The sequence below is a fragment of the Cavia porcellus genome, unplaced genomic scaffold, assembly GCF_034190915.1.
Source record: "Cavia porcellus strain 051 isolate PalLab524CR breed Dunkin Hartley unplaced genomic scaffold, mCavPor4.1 scaffold_1, whole genome shotgun sequence".
Lineage (NCBI taxonomy): Eukaryota > Metazoa > Chordata > Mammalia > Rodentia > Caviidae > Cavia > Cavia porcellus.
The window spans coordinates 176536457-176558997 of record NW_026947484.1 but is presented as its reverse complement, the minus strand read 5'-3'; the positions used below and the strand labels follow the sequence as shown (position 1 = coordinate 176558997).

Below are 22541 nucleotides of genomic sequence, written 5' to 3'. Positions count from 1 at the left end.
TGTTCATGGACTAGAAATTTGGGAGTAGGATGAAATCTATTAGGGTTCCTTTTAGACTTGAGCAGTGAACTGGGTGGAAGCCAATAACTAAGTGAAGACTGAATGGAGGCCCTTTCCATAAAGGAAACTATCTCCCCAGTGGAATGATTCTGGGAGAAACAGGAAGTAAGGATGCCAAGCCCCCAGGACAGACAAGTCTTTCAAAGAGTTTTAACATAAAAGGAGGCAGAGAGAAGGTAGAGTAGCTGGAGGGCAACATGGACTCAAAGAAAACGTGTTGATTATTTCATTCTTTTCATTAAGCAAGGAGTGCTGCAACAGCCTTCACAGTGCAAGGAATAATTCTATACTGGGGAATAATTCTATAATACAAGGAATAATTCTATACTGGGTTAGGCAAGAAGGGAGAGAATCCAATGTATCCATTTCAGGGAATAGCAGCTTGAGATGGGAGCAGGGGTAGGAGAGATAGAAAAATATGTGGCATGCAGGTAGGAATGTATATTTAGGAGTGGGAGGGCATCACTTCTAAGTCTAAAGCAATCCACAGGATATTCATGGATTTGAGCCAATATACAAGTTCACAGATTTGAAGAGAAAGAAGAAAACCAGTGGAAAGTGAAACTTACTATGGTCTATAGTGCAACTGCCAATTCCTTTCCCCTTAGTAACTTATTCATTAGGACTTGCACCAGAATGTCAGTTAAACATGCGACTCAGGAACAATGACAGACAATCTTTCTTTTTTAAGTGTGAAATATTTTAAATGCTTCCAACATGCAGAGGGAATTTAACGAAGAGTCATGCATATACTACATGGGTTTTTAATCAATGGTAATCTTTGTTTTAGATATTTCTTGAGAAATAAAAACATCACAGTCACAATTGCAAGCCCCTTAGCACTCTTCCACTTCTGCTCCTTCTGGAAGACCATGGTGTAATGATACAAAGCAGCAGTGCACCTCTTCATCCAGGCCTATCGGCAGCACTGTGGTAACCTGACTAATCCAAACGCTGTTCCTTGAGGTTTACCTGTTATCTGGGTTGTAAGGGAGATGATCACGGGAAGTTCTGATGACAAAGACCGGAGGCTGACATTGTAGTTGGTACCCGGGTGCAGGTCTAAACACATCTCAGGAGACTGGCTGCTGGTCGTAGTATTAAATATCATTTCCTGGGTATATCCCTTCTGATACCATCTCTGGCCCCAAATGTGGAACTGAAAAATACAAAAGCTCACATGGTAAATTGCTGGCTTGAAAGCCTCTGAATGCCTGGATACTCTTCCTTTTTTGCATGAGTTTTCTCCCTACATTTACCCCTATATAAAGTTTCTTCAAAAAGTACAACACAGTGGAACATAAACACTAGAGTTGTAATCCTATACATATTATGATAATGATGAGACTAATGAATACATTTTTAATTAAAAATGCCCAAGGGGCTGGGGATTTAGCTCAGCAGCATAAGCGCCTGCCTTGCAAGCAGGCAGTCGTGAGTTCGATCCCTGGTACGATAAAAAGGAAAAAGACAAAAAAAAAAAAAAAAATGCCCAAAACAGTGAGGTTCCAAAACTAGTAACTTGCAAATTCTTGTTCTCACATGTACAGTGCACATGCCCAAAGCAGAAACCAGGTGGCAAAACTGCAGGAACAAAGAGAAAGAATATGCTCCTAGAAAGAAAATTAAGGATCTGCACTTGGGGCAAGGGACTGAAAAAGGATGGTGGTTAAAATGTGGTATGTGCATGTACAAATCTTCTAAAATGAAATCTATTAGATCTATTAACCCGTACGCACTAATAAAAACGGTGTGAGGGGAGGGATCTGAACTATGCAGGACCTGAACTATACTGCCTACACCTGAGCTTTGCTTCTTTTCTCTTCTCCTTTTTCTTTTCTTTTCTCCCTGCCTTGCTTTACCTTTCTTTTTTGTCCTTGCAGTGCTGTGGATACTACGTGGGGGCCTCAGGCATTCTCGATAAGCACTCTACCACTGAGCTACACCCACAGTTCTGAACACTTTTTCTTCCTACTTGATATCTCCTAGTAGCAGCTCATCCCTGGTCTTTCCCTTTCTTATTCACAACCACATTTATCAGCAAATGTTCCCTTTAATTCTCCTGGCAACACATTTAGGCCTGTCAGAGACACTGGTGTGCACAGAGACAGCTGGATTCTCTCCATGCTTAAGCATCAACTGTATGTCAAGATAGGCAAACAAAAACTCTCATGGCTTTCTCATCTCTTCCCAAGGTTTCTGCTTTCCAATATATAGACATGGATGTTGTTGTGGTTTGTGTTTAATGTCCCTCCATACCTCATGTAGTCATGGGAGGTGGTACCTTAGAAGGCAGCTGAGTCTAGCATTTGTGATTGGTTCACTGTCTAGCACTGGGTTGGCAGTGTGAGCGCTGCCCAGGAACAGGGAGCTGGCATATAATACAAGGGAGGAAGGAGATGAGCTTTGCCCTTTTGCCCTTTTGCTCTTATCACTTCTGGCCTCCATGAATGGCTGCCCCTCAGCTGTGCCACCCTGCTTTGGAGCCAGTTAAATATGAACTAAACCTCCAAAAACTGTAAGCTAAATAAACCTTTCATTTTCAGTGTCAAGCATCTTATCTCAGCAATAAAGGAAAACTAACCAAGCGAGCTGTATTCTTGTTTCTCGTAATTATCTTTTGATAATTACATAAATCCTCTCCTGATAATAGCAGCTACAGAAATAATTTTTAGCTGGGCATGGTGGTGCACTCCTGTAATCCCAGCACTTGGGAGGCTGAGGCAGGAAGATCATTGCAAGTTTGAGACCAGTCAGGGCCACAAAGTGAGCCCAAGACTAGCCTGAGCCACATAGTGAGACCTTGTCTCAAAAAAGACAAAAAAAGAAAGAAAGAAACAGTTTTTAGATTTGCAGACATTGTTTAAACCTGCCACACATGACAAACATCTATAAATAAAGTAGCTTTCAATAACTTACTAAGTACATCTCTTCTGTACCAGCTGTCTTCATACTTCTCCATCTCAAGCAGGTTTCATTAAATACTGAAATATTCCTGATGGTCTGTTTTACTGCACAAGAAAAAGAATGAGAAATAAAGTTATCTTCTACACAAAAATACTGACTTTTAATTGAGTCATTTTCCAAGGATTCACATTTGCATAGGATGAATGCAGCAGTATTTTAAATTAGAAGTTAGTGGTAGCAGTGTCCAAGAAACACCCTCTTATATTTAAGTAAATCAGTCCTGATCAAAGATTTTAAGATCTGAGGACACTCAATCAGAGTGTCTCAGTTCTTTTAAGAATCAAGTCTACCCACTGCAAATTTACTTACCCTTGGTTTACTAAGCTTAAATAATAACTCGTCATCCTGGGCTTTGGACCTCTACATTTATACAAATAAGTGTCAGTTTGAAATCCTGAGATGGGAGGCATATATTAGCACAGAATTGCTGCTTGAGGAGCTGAGAAATGGGATTTAGCTCAGTGGCATAAGCACCTGCCTGGCAAGCATGAGGTCACAAGTTCAATTCCCGGTACCAAAAAAGAAAGAAAGAAATGTTGTCTCAAGTAATAAGGCTTTTCATGATGAAACAGATGCTTCTCTTGGTTTGGACTTCCACATTTCTTATCATCAAAGAAGCACTATGGTGGACATGGTGGCGCATGCCTGCAATTCCAGCGTGCAGAAGGCTAAAGCAGGTGGATTGCTGCAAGTTCAAGGCCAGCCTGAGTTCCATAGTAAGCTCAAGGCCAGTCTAAACTAGATAATGAGACACTCACTGTCTCAGAAAAAAAGAAAAAGAAAAGAAATGCAGAAAGAAAGAAAAAAATCAATGCAAGCAAGCAAGCTAGTTATCTTTCTCGGCCTCCACTCTGTGTACTCAGTTTCATAGCAACTGATCTACAAGTTAGTCCAGCTTTGGTACAGTTTACTGCAGACACACGCCCTTCAATTTTTAAACAAAGACTACTTATTCCAAACTCTGATATCAGAAATTACTACTTCCTTTACCAATGATCCCTGCCCCCAAACTGCAAATAATATAGCAGACTTGCTAAGTCATTTCAGAGGAATCCTGTATGATTAATGGTTAGTGACTAACACAGACAACTCCCACAGCACCTGAAAGAAAGAAATTCCCACAAGGGGCAAGGCTGTATCAGATGAGTCTCGCAGGCTGCTGTGAACGAAGTCAAATTGGTAGATATGACCTTTCTGTCTGGACTGAGCAGGTTTGCACAGAGAAAACCTGCTTCACAGACCACAGCTAAGCTCTACATGTTGCAGGAGAGAGCAGGCAAAGAAGTAGAGATGGGTCAGAGTAATGCAAATCCACCACTAGATACAGAAGAAGATTTGCCCTACTGGATCCAAGGACCCTGTGTTCCCGAGGCATTCAAAACACTGGTATTATTTAACAGCTTCAGGTCATATAAAGAGGTATTAAGTTTCCTAGTTTATTCAGTATGGCTAGATAATCCAGAAGGATGGCACAACCAATCATTAAGCACACTACACCAAACTCACTTGTCAATATAGAGATAAAAAATCTAAAATAAAATATTAGCAAATAGAAGTTAGCAGCACATTCAAAGAACAATATACCATGACAGGGGAAGATTCATTATTAAAGACATACAGGATTATTACTGGAAAAGCTTTAATGGCTGGAAGAGGAAAGCCGTAAGTTTATAATCATAATGGTTCATATAAGCTCCTAACTTAAAATCTTAATTATAAAGGACTTAATTTGATAGAAATTCCTTAATTTAATAGTGCTTATTAGAAATCACCATTCTCAGGGCTGGGGATTTAGCTCAGTGGCGTAAGTGCCTGCCTGGTGCTGCTGGTGAGCATGCGTTCATGAGTTCGATCCTCCCAAAAATAGAAAGAGAAAATAAATCAGAAATCACCATTCTCAGTGGTAAAACAAATAATTTCTCTTATAGTTAAGACTAGGTTTGGTGGTGCAACACCTGTAATCCCAATGCTCAGGAGACTGAGGCAGAAGGATCGCTGTGAATTTCAGGCCAGCTGGGCTACAAAGTGAATTCCAGGTCAGCCTGAGCTACAGAGTGAAACTGTCTCAAAAAGATTTTAAAAAAAGAACAATACAAGGATGCCTGTAGATCTCATGGCTATTCCTTGGCCTTAATCAGGAGGTTCCAGACAATGTAGAAAAAGAGGCAAGAAAACAATGAACCACAAATACCAAAAAGAAAGGAACAAGTGATGTAACTGCCAGCATATCTAAGAGAATCAACTGGAAACCAAATATGAAACTGCTTAAAAACAATGAAAAACAAATACAAAATAATAGAGGTTTGCCAAGGTACACCCAAATAAAGAACATACAAAAAATGAATCATTTTCTATGTATTTACAAGAACAAGTACAGCAGGCTGAATAATGACTCCCCTAAGACATTCGCATCCTAGCCCCTGGAACCTGTGAGTATGTTATTCTCATGTCAGAAGAAGCTGGCAGAGGTGATTAAGATAGGGAGATTTCCCTGGATTATCCAGATGAGAACAGTGTACTTCTAAAGATCCTATGAAACAGAAGCAAGAAGATCATGGCTAAAGAAAACTTGTATCTGAACGTGGTAGCATGCAACTGATTCCCAGCACTCTGAGAGTCCGAGGCAGGAGGACAGCACGTTTGAGCCCATCCTGTGCAACTTAGCGGTGGAGGTATAGCTCAGTGCAAAGGGCCTGGGTTTAACATTCATTATCTCAAAAAAACATAAGAAACTATGGATGGAAAAGAGGTTAAACAGATAAGCTTTAAAGATGGGAGGCAAGCTCCCAAGCTAAGGAATGCTCTGGAAACTAATTGGAAACAGTGAGAAAATAGATTCCCCCCATGAGCCCCAGAGAGAACACAACCTAACCTAACACTTTGGTTACAGCCTACTGAAACTGATTTCAGACTTCTGCTCTCCAGAACAGAAAGAGTCAGTTTGTACTCTTTTAAGCCACTAGGTTCACAGTATTTGACAAATTAGCAACAGAAAACTAACATAAGCAACAAAATAAAATATGAAAACAATTTTAAATTTCAAAAACCCTATTCAAAATCCTATTTAAATAGCTACAAATTAATCTAACTGGAAATGTCAAAATGTACATGAAGAACTTTTTGTTGCTAAAAGACATAAAAGAAAACAATACAGAAAGAAACACTGTAATCTTGAACAGAAAGACTGAGTGAAAAACGTCACTGCTGTTCCAGTTAATCTACAAGTGTAATACACTTCAGATGGCAATTTTTGGAATTTGGCAAATTCACTGACTCATTCCACAAATATTTTTAAAGTTCTTACTGTGCTCCAGCCATGCTCATTTGATCAAGTGATAAGAAAAGATATAGTTCATTCTAGGGAGGGAGGAGGAAAATAAGTGAACAAGTACCATATTTAGACATGTAATTTTAATTACAGGATGTATTTGTACGCCATTAAGGCCTATTAAAAAAAAGCAGTACACAGAATGCAAGAACGCTGAGCGAGGCCCTCTGTAGATGACACATGCCAGAGACCACGAGGTGTAAGCGATCACTGAGGGCTCAGGGGAAAGGGGTGCAAGAGAGAAGGAACCACAGAAGAAAGCCCCAAAATCACACTGCTTGCCACTCTCAAATACAAAGAAATTACCCGTAATTTATTTGAGGAAATTAATGAGAAAAACAAGGGGAAATAAGCCTGAAAGAAATCTACTAAAAAGAAGCATAACCAGATAGATACCAGGACCTAATATAAAACCAGAGTAGTATTTCTCAATTTCCTTTTGTAGTAGCCCTTGAAAGGGGCCCTTTCAGATATTCTTTTTCCTTATTGCTCATCTCATTCCCTATAAAATTTTAATGCCACAGGTATGCTCTATGTCTGTTCTGCACTATGTTTATCTGTGCATTATATGCACAGTATTTCTTTATTCCTCAGGAACCAATTTTTGCCTCCTGATGAGTGATTTTGCCCCCGGGGGGTGACATAACCCCTATTTAGAATGTCAAAGTAATTAAATACTGTTTCACTAGCAAGGGAATAAATAAACAGATCAATGGAGCAAATCAGAATCCAGAAAAATAGATAAACCTATTCATGAGAATTTATATCCAATAGAAATCATATTTTAAATCAGTGGGAAATAAATTCGTTGCACAATAGTTATCTACATGGATATTAGATTCCTACCCGATTTAACAGACAACAATGATGCCAGCTGGATTAAATTTTTAAATTAAAAAATGCACTACAAAACTGGGCATACTGGTGCAAGCATGCCTGTAATCCCAGCACACAGGAAGGATCACAAGTTCAAGTCCAGCTTGGCCAACTTAGTGACTTAGCAAGACCCTACTTCAAAGACTCATGCATGTGTAGAATCTATAAACAGTTTATGAGAACTGGTCTTATGATACATGATGAAATGAACAGATATTTTGAAGAAAAAGAGACACCAAAATACCCAATACTGATCCTGGAATGTCGTAATGTGAAACCCAGCAATAGTATTATTCTTTGTTCAGAGTGATATTAGACTGCTTGGGTTTATTCAATCTCAACATAATTGAAGATATGGATAACTGCATGTATGTTTAAGTGTATAGGATTGACAACCATGTTACTAAGTTTTGTTGGACAGTTGAATACAACTGTTTGCAGTCTCGCTGTTTGAATTCCCACTTTACATATTCCACTCTTGTACCTTAAACAACTATTTGTTCAACCCAATATATAAACATCAACTAGTGATTTCTTACTGTTTATTTTTTTCTCTGAACAAATGTGTTATTTCTACCTATTTTCTGTTTTGTTTAGTCTTTCTTTAAATAAAATTTTTTTTAAAAAGACCTTACTTCAAAACTCAAATTTTATAAAGGAGATACAGCTCAGCGAAAACCATTCTGGGTTCAATCTCCAGTACCACCACCATAATATATATTATATATAAATATACATACATACAATAATTTTTTCATTCTTGGGTAGGAAATTAATAATAAACCTACTTTTTAAATTTTGGATACAGTCTTTACTTTCTTTATGGAAAAAGATGTGACAGCCAAGTTGAAAAAACAAATCACAAACCATGGAAAGAAAAAAAAATTAATGTATTTAAGACAAACTGATTACCCAACATCTAAAGAGTACTTAGTGAAGAAAAACCAGAAACAGCACAAAAAATGAGCAATAAATAGGAAAAATTAACTCATTAGAGAACTATAATAGGCCTGTAAATCATCAAAGAGTTACAAATTAAAATGAAATGTTTTTTGCTCATAAAACTTTCAAATACTTTAGTGATTCTATCCAGTGTTTGTGAAGAAACTGGCCTTCATATACCATTGATGTGTTTGTAAACTAGAAGAATCTTTGTGAGGAGGAATTTATAAAGATCCTTGTTTCAGTTACTTCCTTGTCACCGAGACACAACACCCAACACAAATCAAAAAGAGAAGAGGTTTATTTGGGCTCACAGTTTGTAGAGATTTCAGTCTATAGTCCACTGGCTCCAAGGCAGGACAGCATGGCAGAGGATCATGGCAGAGGAGAGCTGCTCATGGAACGGTAGGCAGGAAGCAGAGAGAAAAAGAGATCAAGGGAGAGCCAGGGAGGGAGATAAAGCTTTCTAAGCCATGACCCCAGTGACCTACCTCTTCTGATCAGACCCACCTCCGTCTACAAATCAGCTCTAACCCCCACTAAGACAATCACCTTCCAAAAGCCCTGTCTATCTTCAGTTCATGAGGTGCTAGGGGGAACCTCTAGATATAAAACATAACAAATCATGTCTCAGCTATTCCACTCCTAAGACTCATTTCAACAGAAATACTCTAAGAATGCAAAGATAACCATATTTCATTGAATCTAAGATGGTGTTCTTATAAGACACACCAATATTTTATGTATTAAGAAAAATCCTGCCAAGTAAATTGTATCACAACTATTTTCATATCTCATAGAATTAGTCTAAGGACTGGGGATTTAGCTTAGCAGCATAAGGGCCTGCCTTGTAAGCCCATGGTCCTGAGTTCGATCCCTGGTACCAAAAAAAAAAAAAAAGAAGAAGAAGAAGAATTAGTTTAGACTGGCTAAAAGAGCTTTTGCAGACCCATGTATTTTTATCATTTATCATAAAACAAAAATGTAATAAAAATTGGTGGGGACATTCCTAATGTGTCTTCATATTTGGAATAGAACATGTGTCAATCGCTTTTTCCTTAAATGCTTCACTAAAAAGTGTCTGTATTGTTCCACGCATTATCCTCTTTGCTCTCTAGAGTTCTGAAGAGGCAGGATTTATTTAAAATGTACTCTTTTTCTCTCCAGGATTTTCTTCCAAGCCACTGATACCCATTTTTGATACTGATACCTGATCTTACACCTTGCTGTTGTGTCCATGGCTTCCATATACACAGTAACTTTTTGTCTCAATGACAAATCATGGTATGTTTTTTGAAAGCTTTAATAGGTGATTAAACCTGAAACATAAACAGTACTACCAATGTCCACAATTAAATAGAAGAGGCAATTCTATAAGCAGCCATGACCAATATATGCATACAGGAGCAATGACAATTATTGCTGATTCCTGACTTTATAACAATTTTCACAAGCATCAAAATGTGAAAAATGAGAATCTGACAATCAATAAGATACAGTAGAGGATTTAGTTCAGTGACATAAGTGTCTGCCTTGCAAGCGCACAGTTGTGAGTTCGATTATTAGTACCAAAAAAAAAAAAAGATACAGTAAATGCATATATATTAACAGCAGCATTGCCTGCAATTTTAAAAAGGGAAAGAAAAATCCTTAAATATCTTTCTCTAGTGGGTAAATTAACAAACTAGTATAACTTCATATAATGAATGTGATGCTTCCCTCAAAATTTGTGAGACAGTATTATTTTTTATTAGTACATGTTCTCAATGTATATTTTCATTCCTTGTGTGGAGCTGGTTCATGCACATCTTCATTTTTTTGAACTGGTGTGAAAATATGTGCAGATGTGTATACTGTAAAAACTGATAATATTTTAAAGCTACAAATTAAAGAATAAAATAGAAAAGCAAGATAAAGAATGTGTCACACACAATCTATTTAAAACACACACACATTTAAGCACATGCAACTTGTCGGCAGTGGTGGGGTCGTGATTCCTGCTCACCGGGGACATCTCACTGGTTCTTGGTGAAGGGGTGATGTTCTTACTTGAGGTCCCCTTCTCTCCATATAAAGGGCTTTATGGCAGGCTGGGCCCAGCATGAGCTCACTGGGGAGAAAAGGACCCTGATCCAGTTCATCCTGAGACCCTTCCCACTGTTCTAGGATACTTTACTATGAAGATCCTTTGCATGCTCTTGCCTCTCACACAAACCTTACCTCGCTGGTTCACTTTTAGTAGTCACTCTGCTTTCTATCTCTCTCCATCCACCGGGACAATCTAATCTATAATCCTGATGCTGAAAAACCAAACTTGCAAGAATTCCTCAGACAAAATTTGGCTCTCAGTTCATCAAATTCTTTGGAACTTTGTTTCTGCTTCATTCATGTGGGACAGCAAGTCTGGGCAAAATCAGTCATGACTTACCTGCTACCACAGTACCCTGCAAATACTGCAGTGACATTTTATACACTGTATTACTCTGCCTCATCTACTGTCCCTATAGAACTAAAACCTTCCTGAGTGAAAAGATGTGTTTCTCATCATTGTGTTACCAGCATCCACAAGGGTAGCAGGCACAGAATTCCTGGTTTTTTAAATGCAAGCAGTCAGCAATAAGGATTAAACCAAGGAACTGGTATATTGTATTAATCCAACAGAATAGAAGTATTCTGAATAAGACATGGTTTCTGCCCTTGATAGTGCACTTAATCTAATAGAGGAATCACATCCCATATAACACAAATATAACTGAGTACATAATAGACATTAGGTAAATTTAAGTAATAGTTAACAGTTGATAAAACTTATTCCATAGTAACCATTATTGTAGTCAGGTACTGAGTTGGTTCTCCATATGCATGAACCCACTTAGTCCTCACAACAACCCCATGATGTCTTATTCTCATTTGCACAGAGGCACAGAGACAGGAGGTGGCAGACCTGAGATTTTATTCATATAAGGTGACTCCAGAGGAACTATACCAAAGCACTCCCTCTACTTGCTCCTAAAATAATCATGGGAATCTAGAGAGAAGAAAAGTTTGTGCAGGGAAGAACAAGGAAGAAGGAATATATGAAGTGAAGAAAAAAAGGAGATTCCAAGTAGAAGAAATGAATGAACAAAGACATGGAGGTGGAAAAGCAAGCATTTAAGAAGATATTACAGGTCAGAGTTCCCATCTGTCAATGCCAATGGTGGCCCCTTGAATCTAAATCTCTCCATGCATTGCCCAAAATATTGTTAGGTCAACAAGAAGGGCAAACAAAACAACAGAAAACCAGTACTATCACCCTACTGGAAAACAGAGAATACAGTACACCTAAAATTTTCATTAAATAGAAAATTAAATACCAATTCTGTCAAGGCTCTCTCTCCATCTCCCAAAAGTTTTGTAGAAACGGTTCTAGAAGTGCTATATAAAAGAAAAAAGGGATGAAAAAGGCCCACAAGTATCCTACAGTCATTCTCAAAAAGAGAAATTCCACCTTAAGTATAAACACACACACACACACACTGCTAAGTGCTCAGATCACTGACTACAGGGAGGAGATGAAAAGTCCATGTCAGATGGTAGTTTGGAAAAGCCATTGCTTCTGCAAAGGGAAGGCTAAAAAGAAAAAAAAAAACTGGTACTTGATGACTAAGTAGTGATGGGAAAAAGAAGCAACAGTAAGTGCAAGACTCCACACAGCAAAGAAGAACCCAAAATTAGAAGACTACACAATTCATTCCCCACTTTACCAAAAAACAAAACCAAAAATCCTTTAAAGAAAACCGCACTTCACTCAATGACAGAAGAGGGCACTCTTCACTTAGAAACCCTGCTAACTAGTGTAAACCTCCAGTTCTGTCCAGTTAACAGATAAACAGTCTTTATTTTAAAACAATGCAAAATTATAATCAAAACATTTCATCTTGAGAAAAATCCTACATTTTTAAATAACCCACAAATAAGAAGGGAACCTGTAACAATAAACCTAAATAAATGTCTTCAAACAAGCATTTAAGGGTATTTAAAAAAAAGAGAGAGAAAATTTAAAAACTAAGAATAGAAATAGACAAATTAGAAAGGAAATGAAAAAGTGACTGAGTTTAGCAAAGAAATAAAAGGAAAAGATGAAATTGTATCAGAATGAAGACTGAAATTTCTTCAAACCTAAAGAATAAATTAGAATAAAATTTAATGAAAGATAAAATAGAAAAGTAACAAATAAAAATGAGATTAAAATAAAAAGAATCAAAAGTAAAGTGACTGAAATGAAATACAAAGATCCAACATATGTATAATTAAACTTTCTGAAAAAGAAAAATAAGAAATAATATTTAAAACTATAATTCAAGCCAGCATCTCCTGAGATCCTCACCATGGTAGAACTTAGGGCACTGGGCAACAAAGGAACCCACTCACCTCCCTGGTAAGCAACCGTGAGCCTACTGGCACACAGGCTGAGAATCAAACAACCCATCCTCTTCCCTGCCTCCCCCAGTTAGCAAATGGAAGCCAGAGATCTGAGCATCTCTTAGGAGGATGACCTTATACATTATAGCAAATATGGGGGATTTCCTTCTACCATCTCTTTGAAGGCAAATATTGTTATAACGATTTTTGCCTTGCTCTGATTAATTGTATTGCTCTATTCAATATTCTGTTTTGATAGCTTTTATAATGTTCTGTATTTGGTTTGATTTTGCTATACCTGATTGAAAGGACTATTGTGAAAATAACAAGATATACTATGGTACCTGTTACTGTTACCCCGGTAACCTGCTGTGACGTTCTGTTTCAGTTTCACTGCATTGTATCAAATGGCTTTGTTCTGACTTGTTCTGCTGTATTTTACTACCTTCAAAATAAAAAAATAAAATAGAACCATCATAAAAAAAAAACTATAGTTCAGTTAACTTCACAAAAATAAAAAGAACTGAATAGAAACAATAAAGTGATACACAGACACCTAAGAATCTGATCCAGAATAATCAATCTCAAAACTTTTTTTCAACTCTAAAATTTCTTTAAGTAAAACTACAAAGCTTTAGAGATGAACAAAAAAAAAAAAATCTTCTGGGTCTCCATTCAAATTTGGAAAAACCCTACATTTTTAAATAATACACAAACTAAGGCGATATAGCTCAGCAGCATGGTGCCTGCCTAGCAAGCATGAAGTAATGAGTTTCCTGGTACCAAAAAAAAAAAAAAGAGAGAGAGAGAGATCCAAGAAACTCAATCTATGCATATTTCTCAAAATCCATATAAAAACCAAGGCAAAAAAATTTTATTTTTTTAAATCTCAAGTCAATTAAATATAAACTAAGATTTTTATATCCAGCCAAGCTGTCTCTCATGTCTCAAGGAAATAGAGAACAATTTTAAAAGTTCAAGAACTCAAAGAACTGAACTTCAGTAAAAGTGGTAATGATGCACATTTGCCAAATTAAACTGTAGCTCTAGGATTAAAATAAAGATTGGTCAGAGTGGGGAAATAACACACAAACCATACATGCCCTGATAAAGCAGAAATAGCACAACTGAATCTGCGAGGAAAAGGGACAGAGAAAAAGGGAAACAACTAATTGAATGTCACAAATACAATTAACCTATGGCTTTGGGGAATTAAGTTTCAACATGAGCTTGGGAGGGGACAAAAACCCAGAACAGATATTTTAGACTCGGAAGTCATCTTTTCTGTTTCAGCTTAGGAACAGTGCTGGGCCTCTTTGTCTGTACACTTGGTTGTGGGGAGTTGCTGCAGCAGTAAATTGATCACCCTTGTGGGAGCCGGCGTGGGGCCAGCCAAGCCGAGAAACAAACCTGCCTGCCGTGAGCCACAAAAACAAGTGGCTCCTGACCCCAAAATCAGGCCCGTAGGTAGCCATAAATGTGGATTACTAGGCAACAGGGTGTCATGTGACATTAAGTTGCTAAATGTGTAAATAAACGCCTCTCAGTGAGGGGGCGGTTCCTTTCCTCCCATCCAGAGACTAGGGCTCCACCTGACCCTGCCACCATCTTTATTTTTCTCATCCTCTCACCCTCTTTCACCCCAGGAACCTCAAGAGCCAGGCGGGTCAGGGCACATGATTAGGATATGGGGGTGCTGAGAGAATGAGACAAGCCCACTACCTTCAGAGCCACTTAGGAGCATGCAGCAGAGGGCTCTGATTCTAAGGAATCACTCACCTCACCCTTCATGAGTAGGTACATTGCGTATGTTCTACCTAGCTGGACATACAATGTTTAAAAAGAACCATGCATCCTCCCCATACTTGGCATATTACTGATGATTCACTCTTCTGTGTAAAATATACACCAATTTCTAGCTTGTCCTGCAGCAAATGTGAGGCCATCAAGCTAAAGGTCCACAAAGAAACAGGCAGCTTTCAGATGTCACACTACCACGGTAGAACACTCATAAACGGTAGAACACTCATTTTGTGGAAACTATCAAAATCAATGTTAAATAAATGACGGTCTTTACTATCTTGTGCTTGGACTTCGATTAAGTGCACAGAAATCAGCTACAGGAAAGATGTTTAAGGTCAATACACATCTTAAATTGTGCATGCTGCTAGAAAACTTGCATCATGATGCTAGCATAAGCCTTATGGTTATGTTCACATTAGCAGCTACAGAAGGCACGAGTGAAAAACGAAAACAGAAAATGTTTACTTTTAATGTATTGGGAGTAGAAGACACATTGCACTACTCGTCTACCTCAAAGTATTTCCTGTCATTTCAAACACGCTTATCTCATCATTTCTGCCCTCTTTTTGAAGCAGTTCCGGAAGTCCTTTCCTGAGTGCCTTAGTTGATCTGTCATGGCTTACCTGATGTTCTGAACTGATGCAAAATGTTCATCTTTCTTGGATATTTTGGCTTTTAAGAAGAACCAGAATTAGCACGGTAACAGATCCAGTGAATAAGGTGAATAAAGACACACCATAATGTTTTTATTTAACAGAGGTTAACATAAATGGTTCATGAACAAGAAATGATCAAAAATATGGTTAATTCTTAAATAAAAATACTTATTACAATAAATGACACACTGCCATTATCTGACTTCAAAATACTCAAAACATACCCCTCTTTTTTTTTTTTTAGACAGGGTCTTGCTCTGAAGTTCAGGCTGGCCTTGAACTCATTATATAGCCTAGGCTGGCCTCAAACTTGCAGCAATCCTCCTGCCTCAGCCTAACAGGTGGTAGGATTACATCACCATATCTAGCCTCTCATACCCTCATATTGAACATACTTAAAATACTGTTCTTGGCAATATGTCTTTTGCTGCAGTTTTTAAAAATTTAAACCATTAGCCATATTTTGTATATACCAACACTGATTGGAACCATACAGGTAAGATTAATATGGACCCTAAACAAAGATGACATGCAAATTCATGAAGTGTTCTATGTTATAGTTAGAATTCTAGTGTTCTACAGCACAGCAGAATGAATATAACTAACATTAATGCATGAAATAACTCAAATAGCGAGAGAAGAGGATTTTGAAAGTAATCATCACAAAGAAATAATAAAAATTTAAGGTGACAGATATGCTAGTCATGTCAAACAGATCAATTACTCAAAAGATACATAAACTGAAATATCACACTGTAGCTTATAAATATATACAAATATTTTGTGTCAATCAAAAAATGAAAAGGTAATGAATTTCCAGAGCTTTAGTCTCTAGAAAGAGCATTCTTTTTCTTCTTTTATTTACCTTTTTTTTTTTTTTTTTTTTTTTGGTTGTTTTATTTTGTTTCCTTTTGGAGACAAGGTCTTACCATTCAGTTCAGGTTGGCCTTGAGCTAACTATGTGGCTAAGGCTGGCCTCAAATTCATGGAGATCCTCCTGACTCAGCCTCCTAAGTGCTGAGATTATGGGTGTCTGTCACCATGCCCAACTACAACACTATTTTAGAAATATCTAAATGAGGCAATCCTCTGCTAAAAAGAGCTTTAAAAAAAGTTTGCTTTTATATACAAATGATATGATTTTAAAATGTCTAGTTAGAAATAGCCAAATTAGAAAGTTTACTTTGCAATTTAAATATTGTCAGAGAGAATGGCTATAAATCCACTCTTCTGAATGCATAATTAAAATATTACATATTTTAAAATAAGTAAAATTTAAATATTGTCAGAAGAATGGCTATAAATCCACTCTTCTGAAAGCATAACTGCTGTACAAACAGTGGTTTTATTTTAGTTATCCTTGCTGTACTTTTTTTGAGCAGTTAGAATTTTAGAGAGAACAAGAAGATAAAACACTGTTCAAAGCTAAGAGTTTTACTGTTCCTTTATTCAAACTTTTCTTTATACAAATTTGGTATCTAGTTACAAATACCATGAAATTTTTCAGGCTAAAAGAATGTGACTACATCATATGAAGATAAATCTGGGGAATTCAATCACCCGTTCATCGGCAGAGCAGACTCAGACAATTCCCTTAGCTCGGTGGGCTCCCAGGCTCAACCTTCCAGTAGAGGCAGGCAGCCTTCTATGAAGGCACAAGTCCTTGTTCTGCGGCTGACAGCACACGACAACTACTCCCTGGGGACTGAGGACAGAGAACACTCTGGAGCCGTGACTCCACCCCCTCATTCAATTCAGATGAGAGAAACAATACTCAGAAAACACTGAAACACTGATGGAAGGAAATGCACTCCAGTTGGTGCCTCCAGAGAGTCTAAGTAACCACGCCCGTCCCCAGATAGGCAGAGAGCAGGCATTTCTAATGCATCTTTCCTTGTCTGTTACACACTGAATTATGCTTTTCTATAACAGAATTAGTCATGTAAAAGGAAAATACTGTGTAACAGTAGCCTTATAAACTCCTTGTAAAATGCTGGTCATCCCTTGCCCTATTTATGCGATCCCCTGAAATCAGACTCTGAATAGGAATTCGATCTTCACGTTGAGAAAACCTCCATGACTCCTGAAAAACAGCCACCTTACAGATAATGCTATGGCTCCTTTTTGATCAGATAGGTAGAAAACTCAGGCCTAAATTTGTGAGCCACCAATGACAAGTAAACACGTTATAAGGATATGAATTATTTTTAAGCCTATTCTTACATCTTTATGTCCTTGTCTTTGTTTCTTCTTTTATCTTAGACTTACAAACTATTTTTTTTTATTTTACATAGTCATGAAGGTCATTTAGTCTTTCCAAGAGATTAAAGTGGGATACAAATACTCCTTTAAAAATTACATATTAAATATTAATGTAATAAGTCACAAAGGAAAATATCAAAAGATCTGACTACACAGAAATCTAAATTATTTGTATTTCAGAAATATCATAGACCATAAAACAGGAAAGATGTTCAACATAAATAATAAAGGATGAATGCTCATGGTACTTTAAAAAGTAATATATACCAGTAAGAATATTTACAGTATTTGATAGACAAATGAAAAAAATATGGTACTCAGATCAGTCAAGAAAAATGGACATTGAAATAAATCTGGGGCTGGGAATTTAGCTCAGCAGCATAAGTGCCTGCCTGGCAAGTATGCAGTCATGAGTTCGATCCCTGGTACCAAAAAAAAAAAAAGAAAGAAATCTAAAGGAAACAATGTAATCTGAATTGCTTTCCTAACATAGATTCCTGGGACTATAATGGACATTTCCTGGTGAAGCCTCAAACATCACAGAGGTCAGTGACCTTGTTCAAGTGTGTTAAAGGTTACCACTTACCCATCTTCTCATTTCTGTAAAGGAGAGGACAATCACCTACTCACTGATCCTCACAGAAGGAACAGTAAATATGTAATCTGACTCAGGAGAGTCTACTATTCCTTGGGTCATATTTCTTAAGGAGTAGAGTTCATGTATTACATGTAGGGGCTGACCAAAAAAAAAAAAAAAAAAAAAAGCAGGCTCCTCTTCTCTGGGACCTGCATGTGCTCAGACACAAGAGACATCTCGTATACCTCTGGTCTCCAAGAGGAAAGCAACAGATGTCTGTCCATTGTCCTCTCCTCGGCTATTCAGCTGACAGTGGGTACATAAGCCAGTCCAGATTTCCATGCAAATGCAACTGCCCAGACATTTAAATCTTCTCCTGCAATATAGCTTTTACATAAAATCTTTTTGTGGGGTCAGTTCTTGGGAACTTGTCCAACTAAAGTGGATGCTTGACTTCTCATTTTTCTGTGTATTCATCCTAAATAACCTCAGGTAGAAAGGAAGGTTAGAACTCACATTCTGAGTTTTAGTTTAGCAAAGATGGCAGATAGATAAGAGCACAATACAGAGGCTCTCTCAAACAGACAACTCACATGTCGAAATAAAACATCGTGGGGAGGCCCGGACAGAAGGAGATGGATCCTCTCGACACAGGAAGAAACTAAAGGGGAAAAAAACCAGTCAAACATGCAGTCCCAGGGCTACTATTGGAACAACTAAGATTTGGTGCTCTCGCTGCAGTGCCTGAACTCGCACGGCTGCAACTCATTGAGCCGCCCGAATTCCTGCTGCTTCGACTCCCTGGAACTGCAGTCGCACTTAAGTGCAGTCACACTGAAGGTCACACCCCTGGCTGAGACCCAGTAAGTTGTCCCAAATCAATTCCCTACTAATGGCGCAGACAAACGCAGTGAAGGCCCCCACAGGTTGACTGAACTGGAGGGGAGGGACCAGCATAATTGCCCCTGTTTGCACCTCAATAGAACACCGGAGGGGGCAGAAATCCCTAGCCAGCACGCTTTGGAAGAACCATAACCAACAAGGAAAGGGACTGGGACTTCCTCTATACACCTGTATGGAAGAAACCAAAAACATGACAAAAGCCAGAAACAAGAAAAAGTCCCCAGCTCCCTGCCCTGAGAACATTGATCCAGGAGAGGTAAATACAAAAGAGACTGAGGGCAGGAAACACGCAATATCAGACATGGCACCAGTGGACATAAAGAAATATCTTTAAGACCTCATAGACAAGTGTAATATTTAATCAAGTAAAGCAAGATATAAGTAGATTCATAAAAGAAATGCTCAGCACCTCTCAAGAAACACAGACAGAAGAACGGAGGAACACAAAAAAAAGAGAAACATTCGATGAAGAATAGAAAGAAAACTTAGAATGCAGGAAGCAGGTTCAAAGAGATTACCAAGAAATAAAAAACTCCACTGAAAGCTGGCAAAACTGCTTGAAAGAAACTAGGATAGACTATCAAAACTTGAAGACAGGTTTGCAATGTGGGTTTAAAATAACAAGGAAACAGGCAGGAACAATACAAAGGCTAGAAGATGACAAGATCTATAACTTAAGAATAAAGAATGTGAATGACAAGGCTGGGGTACAAACAAAGGAACTACAAGGGCTACTCACAGAAATAATTAAGGAAAACTTCCCAACTATAGGAAAAGGAAATAATATCCAGATAAATGAGGCATACAGAACTCTAGCCACTTACAACCAAAACAGAGCCCTACCTAGACATATAATAATCAAAATCTCAGAAATACCATATAAGAACAGAATATTAAAAGCCACCAGAGAAAAGAAACAGATCACCAATAAAGGAAAACCCATCAAAATCACAGCAGACTTCTCGACACAGATCATCAAATCAAGAAGAGCTTGGAGCAAAGTATTCCAAGCCCTGAAAGAAAATAACCTCCAGTCCAGATTGATGTACCCTGAAAAACTGTCTCTAGAAACTAATGGAGAAACAAGATGATTCCAAGACAAAGATGACCACCAATCCAACTCTACAGAGAATACTGAGGGACATTCTAGAGAGACAGAGAAAAGTACCAGGATTTTGGGAACAGTGGCAGAGAGGCCTCTATGAATGGAACAGAAAGTGGAATGAAGGAGAAAATCAGACAACTAATGGCAGAAAATGAGCACAACAGAAATGAGTCAGAGAAGGTTGGCTATAATCTCTAATATAGATGGCCTTGATACACTTTTTAAAAAAGAGAGAAACACAGGCAGAGTAGATCAGGAGACAGGGTCCACCAAGATGCTCTTTATAGGAAATATAATTAACCTGAAAAAGGGTTTATGGACTGAAAATCAAATCTGAGAAAACAATGCTCTATGTCACAGGGAACCAGAAAGTAATAGAGGCAGCTCAACCAGCACCTGCAGATAGGTTGAAAAGACAGGTTTTGTAGGTAAAGGAATACAACCTGAGATCAAGTCCAGGAGGGAGAAGGTTTGGAACCACTTAGGTAAATAGCAGGTCCCCCCACCCAATCTAAAAACTGAGGGAGATGGTGAGACCCAAAAATGCACAGTGCATCCTGGGGGAGTGAAAGGGGAGGAACAGTCTTAAAAAAGAAGGCAGAGGATATTGTTAATAGTATATCAGGATTTAAAACCCCACATTATGGGGCTGGGGATTTAGCTCAGCAGCATAAGTGCCTGCCTTGCAAGCAGGCGGTCGTGAGTTTGATTCCTGGTACCAATAAAAATGAAAAAGACAAAAAAAAAAAAAAAAAAAAAAAAAAAAAAACGAAAACCCACATTACTTACACCCCTCTGCTTAGATAGATTATATTCTGTTCCAGTTTGTCTACTTGCACTAGATCTGAGGGCACAGACAGCTATCCCAAAAATAACAGGATATAGAACAGTAATCATCCTTAATTTCCTATTAACTTAATCTGAAGCCTTGTTTAACTTACACTGTTTTACCATGACTGACCTTAGTTAAATCTGATTTGTTTGACTGCTGTTTGGTATTGACAGATTTTATTCAAAACTGTTACGATTGATAGTATCAAGTCTAAGAGTATAGGCAACTACACTGAAGATGACAAGATTCACTATGATACCTGAAAGGATTTTGGCCCAGACGTGACACTGTAGCTGGAAAGCCTTGGAGGCAGAACCAAGGAGCTCCATCTTCCCCACCCCTAGGAATTTGCCTCTGACGTGAAATGAATACCAATGAGATATCTGCGCATCACTAATGCCCCTCAGGCACCACCCCCAACCTAAGCTACATGTATGCCCCCACTCCACATGTCCGAAGGAGAGATTCCCAGACCCCAGGGAGAGATCGCCAATCCCAGGGAGAATGCCGGACCCCAGAGGGTGGGGGGGGGGTCCTCTCCCCACATTCTTAAAATAAAGGTCATTTATATTTCATACTGCTTATCTTTTCAGCCACGCCACAATTCTATCAATACCCATTCTGGTTTGATTATTACCTGTTTTTGAAGTTTTACAAAGTTTTGTTTTTATTAATATTGTTATGTACTCCTATATTCAATTATACTATGTCTGATAATATAGACAATTCTATTGAAGATAACAAGAGACAACACAGTAACCATTGTAGAACACCTTGTACAGTGGTTTTATATGACTTTTTCGTTTCATGTGTTTATAGGAATATGTTTTGTTTTGTCTTGCTTTGTTTTGTTTCTCTCTCTAATATAGAAAGGATAGAAATACATGTTGAGACTCATGCATGTGTAGAACTATAAACAGTTTATGAGAACTGATCTTACAACGTTTGATGCAATGAACAACTACTTTGAAGAAAAAGAGACACTACAGTACCCAGTGCTGATCCCACAGTGTCATGATGTGAAATCCAGCAATAGTATTATTCTTTGTTCGTTGATTTTAGCCTGCTTTTGTTTGTTTAATCTTAATTAAATGAAGGTATGGATAACTGCATGCATGTTTAAGTGTATAGGATTGATAAGTATATTACTAAGTTTTGTTGGATAGTTGAAGAGAACTGTTTGCAGTCTCGCTGTTTGAATCCCTACTTTGTATGCTTCACTTTTGTAACTTGAACAACTAGTTGTAAGAGGACAATATGTAATCATCAACTAGTGATTTCTTACTGTTTATTTTTTCTTTGAAAGTATGTATTATTTCTACCCTTTTTCTGTCTCTCTTTAAATAAAATTTTAAAAAAGAACTCAGATTCTGTCTGTGCAAAGTAGATATACTCATTTGGACTAGCAATACAAACACAAGAGCTGCTGTGGGGAACAGACTACCAAGGGATGGTAGGGGGAGGGTCTCTATTCTCTGCAACTGGAATGCAGGAACAGATGAAGTAGATACCCAATTATCAGGATATTTTACCAACCAGACAAAGTTTTAACACACAAGCTTCTAAGGCCTAAGCAGACAGAATTATTTTAACAATAACTTTTTTTGCCTTAGTTTTTATTCTACCTCTATCTGTGATCTTTAAACTGCCCACAGGTAGCTTAGATCTACGTGACTGAAGCAGTGGTCTCAAAATGTGCACTGCAAGGATCATCAAAGCCTGGGAGTTTACAAGGAACAAATTTTTGGGTGCTCACCCTAGACTGACTGAATCAGAACCTCTACAATGAAGCACAGGAGCCCATGTTTTAATATGCTCTTGTGATC

General features: G+C 38.0%; 1 protein-coding gene and 1 pseudogene across 4 annotated transcripts in view; one reads left to right on the top strand and one right to left on the bottom strand.

Moving 5' to 3' along the window:
- Susd1 (sushi domain containing 1) overlaps window positions 1-22541 on the bottom strand; it is a 143984-nt gene that overhangs the window by 40284 nt on the left and 81159 nt on the right. For all 4 annotated transcript variants that reach the window (XM_013145888.3, XM_063260817.1, XM_063260825.1 and 1 more), the window contains 2 exons: window positions 2980-3071; window positions 1033-1219 (listed from right to left, as the gene is read on the bottom strand). In XM_013145888.3, the coding sequence (XP_013001342.2) occupies window positions 1033-1219; window positions 2980-3071 (279 nt within the window). The remainder of the gene's footprint in view (window positions 1-1032; window positions 1220-2979; window positions 3072-22541) is intronic.
- LOC111755207 (U6 spliceosomal RNA) lies at window positions 15495-15595 on the top strand (annotated as a pseudogene).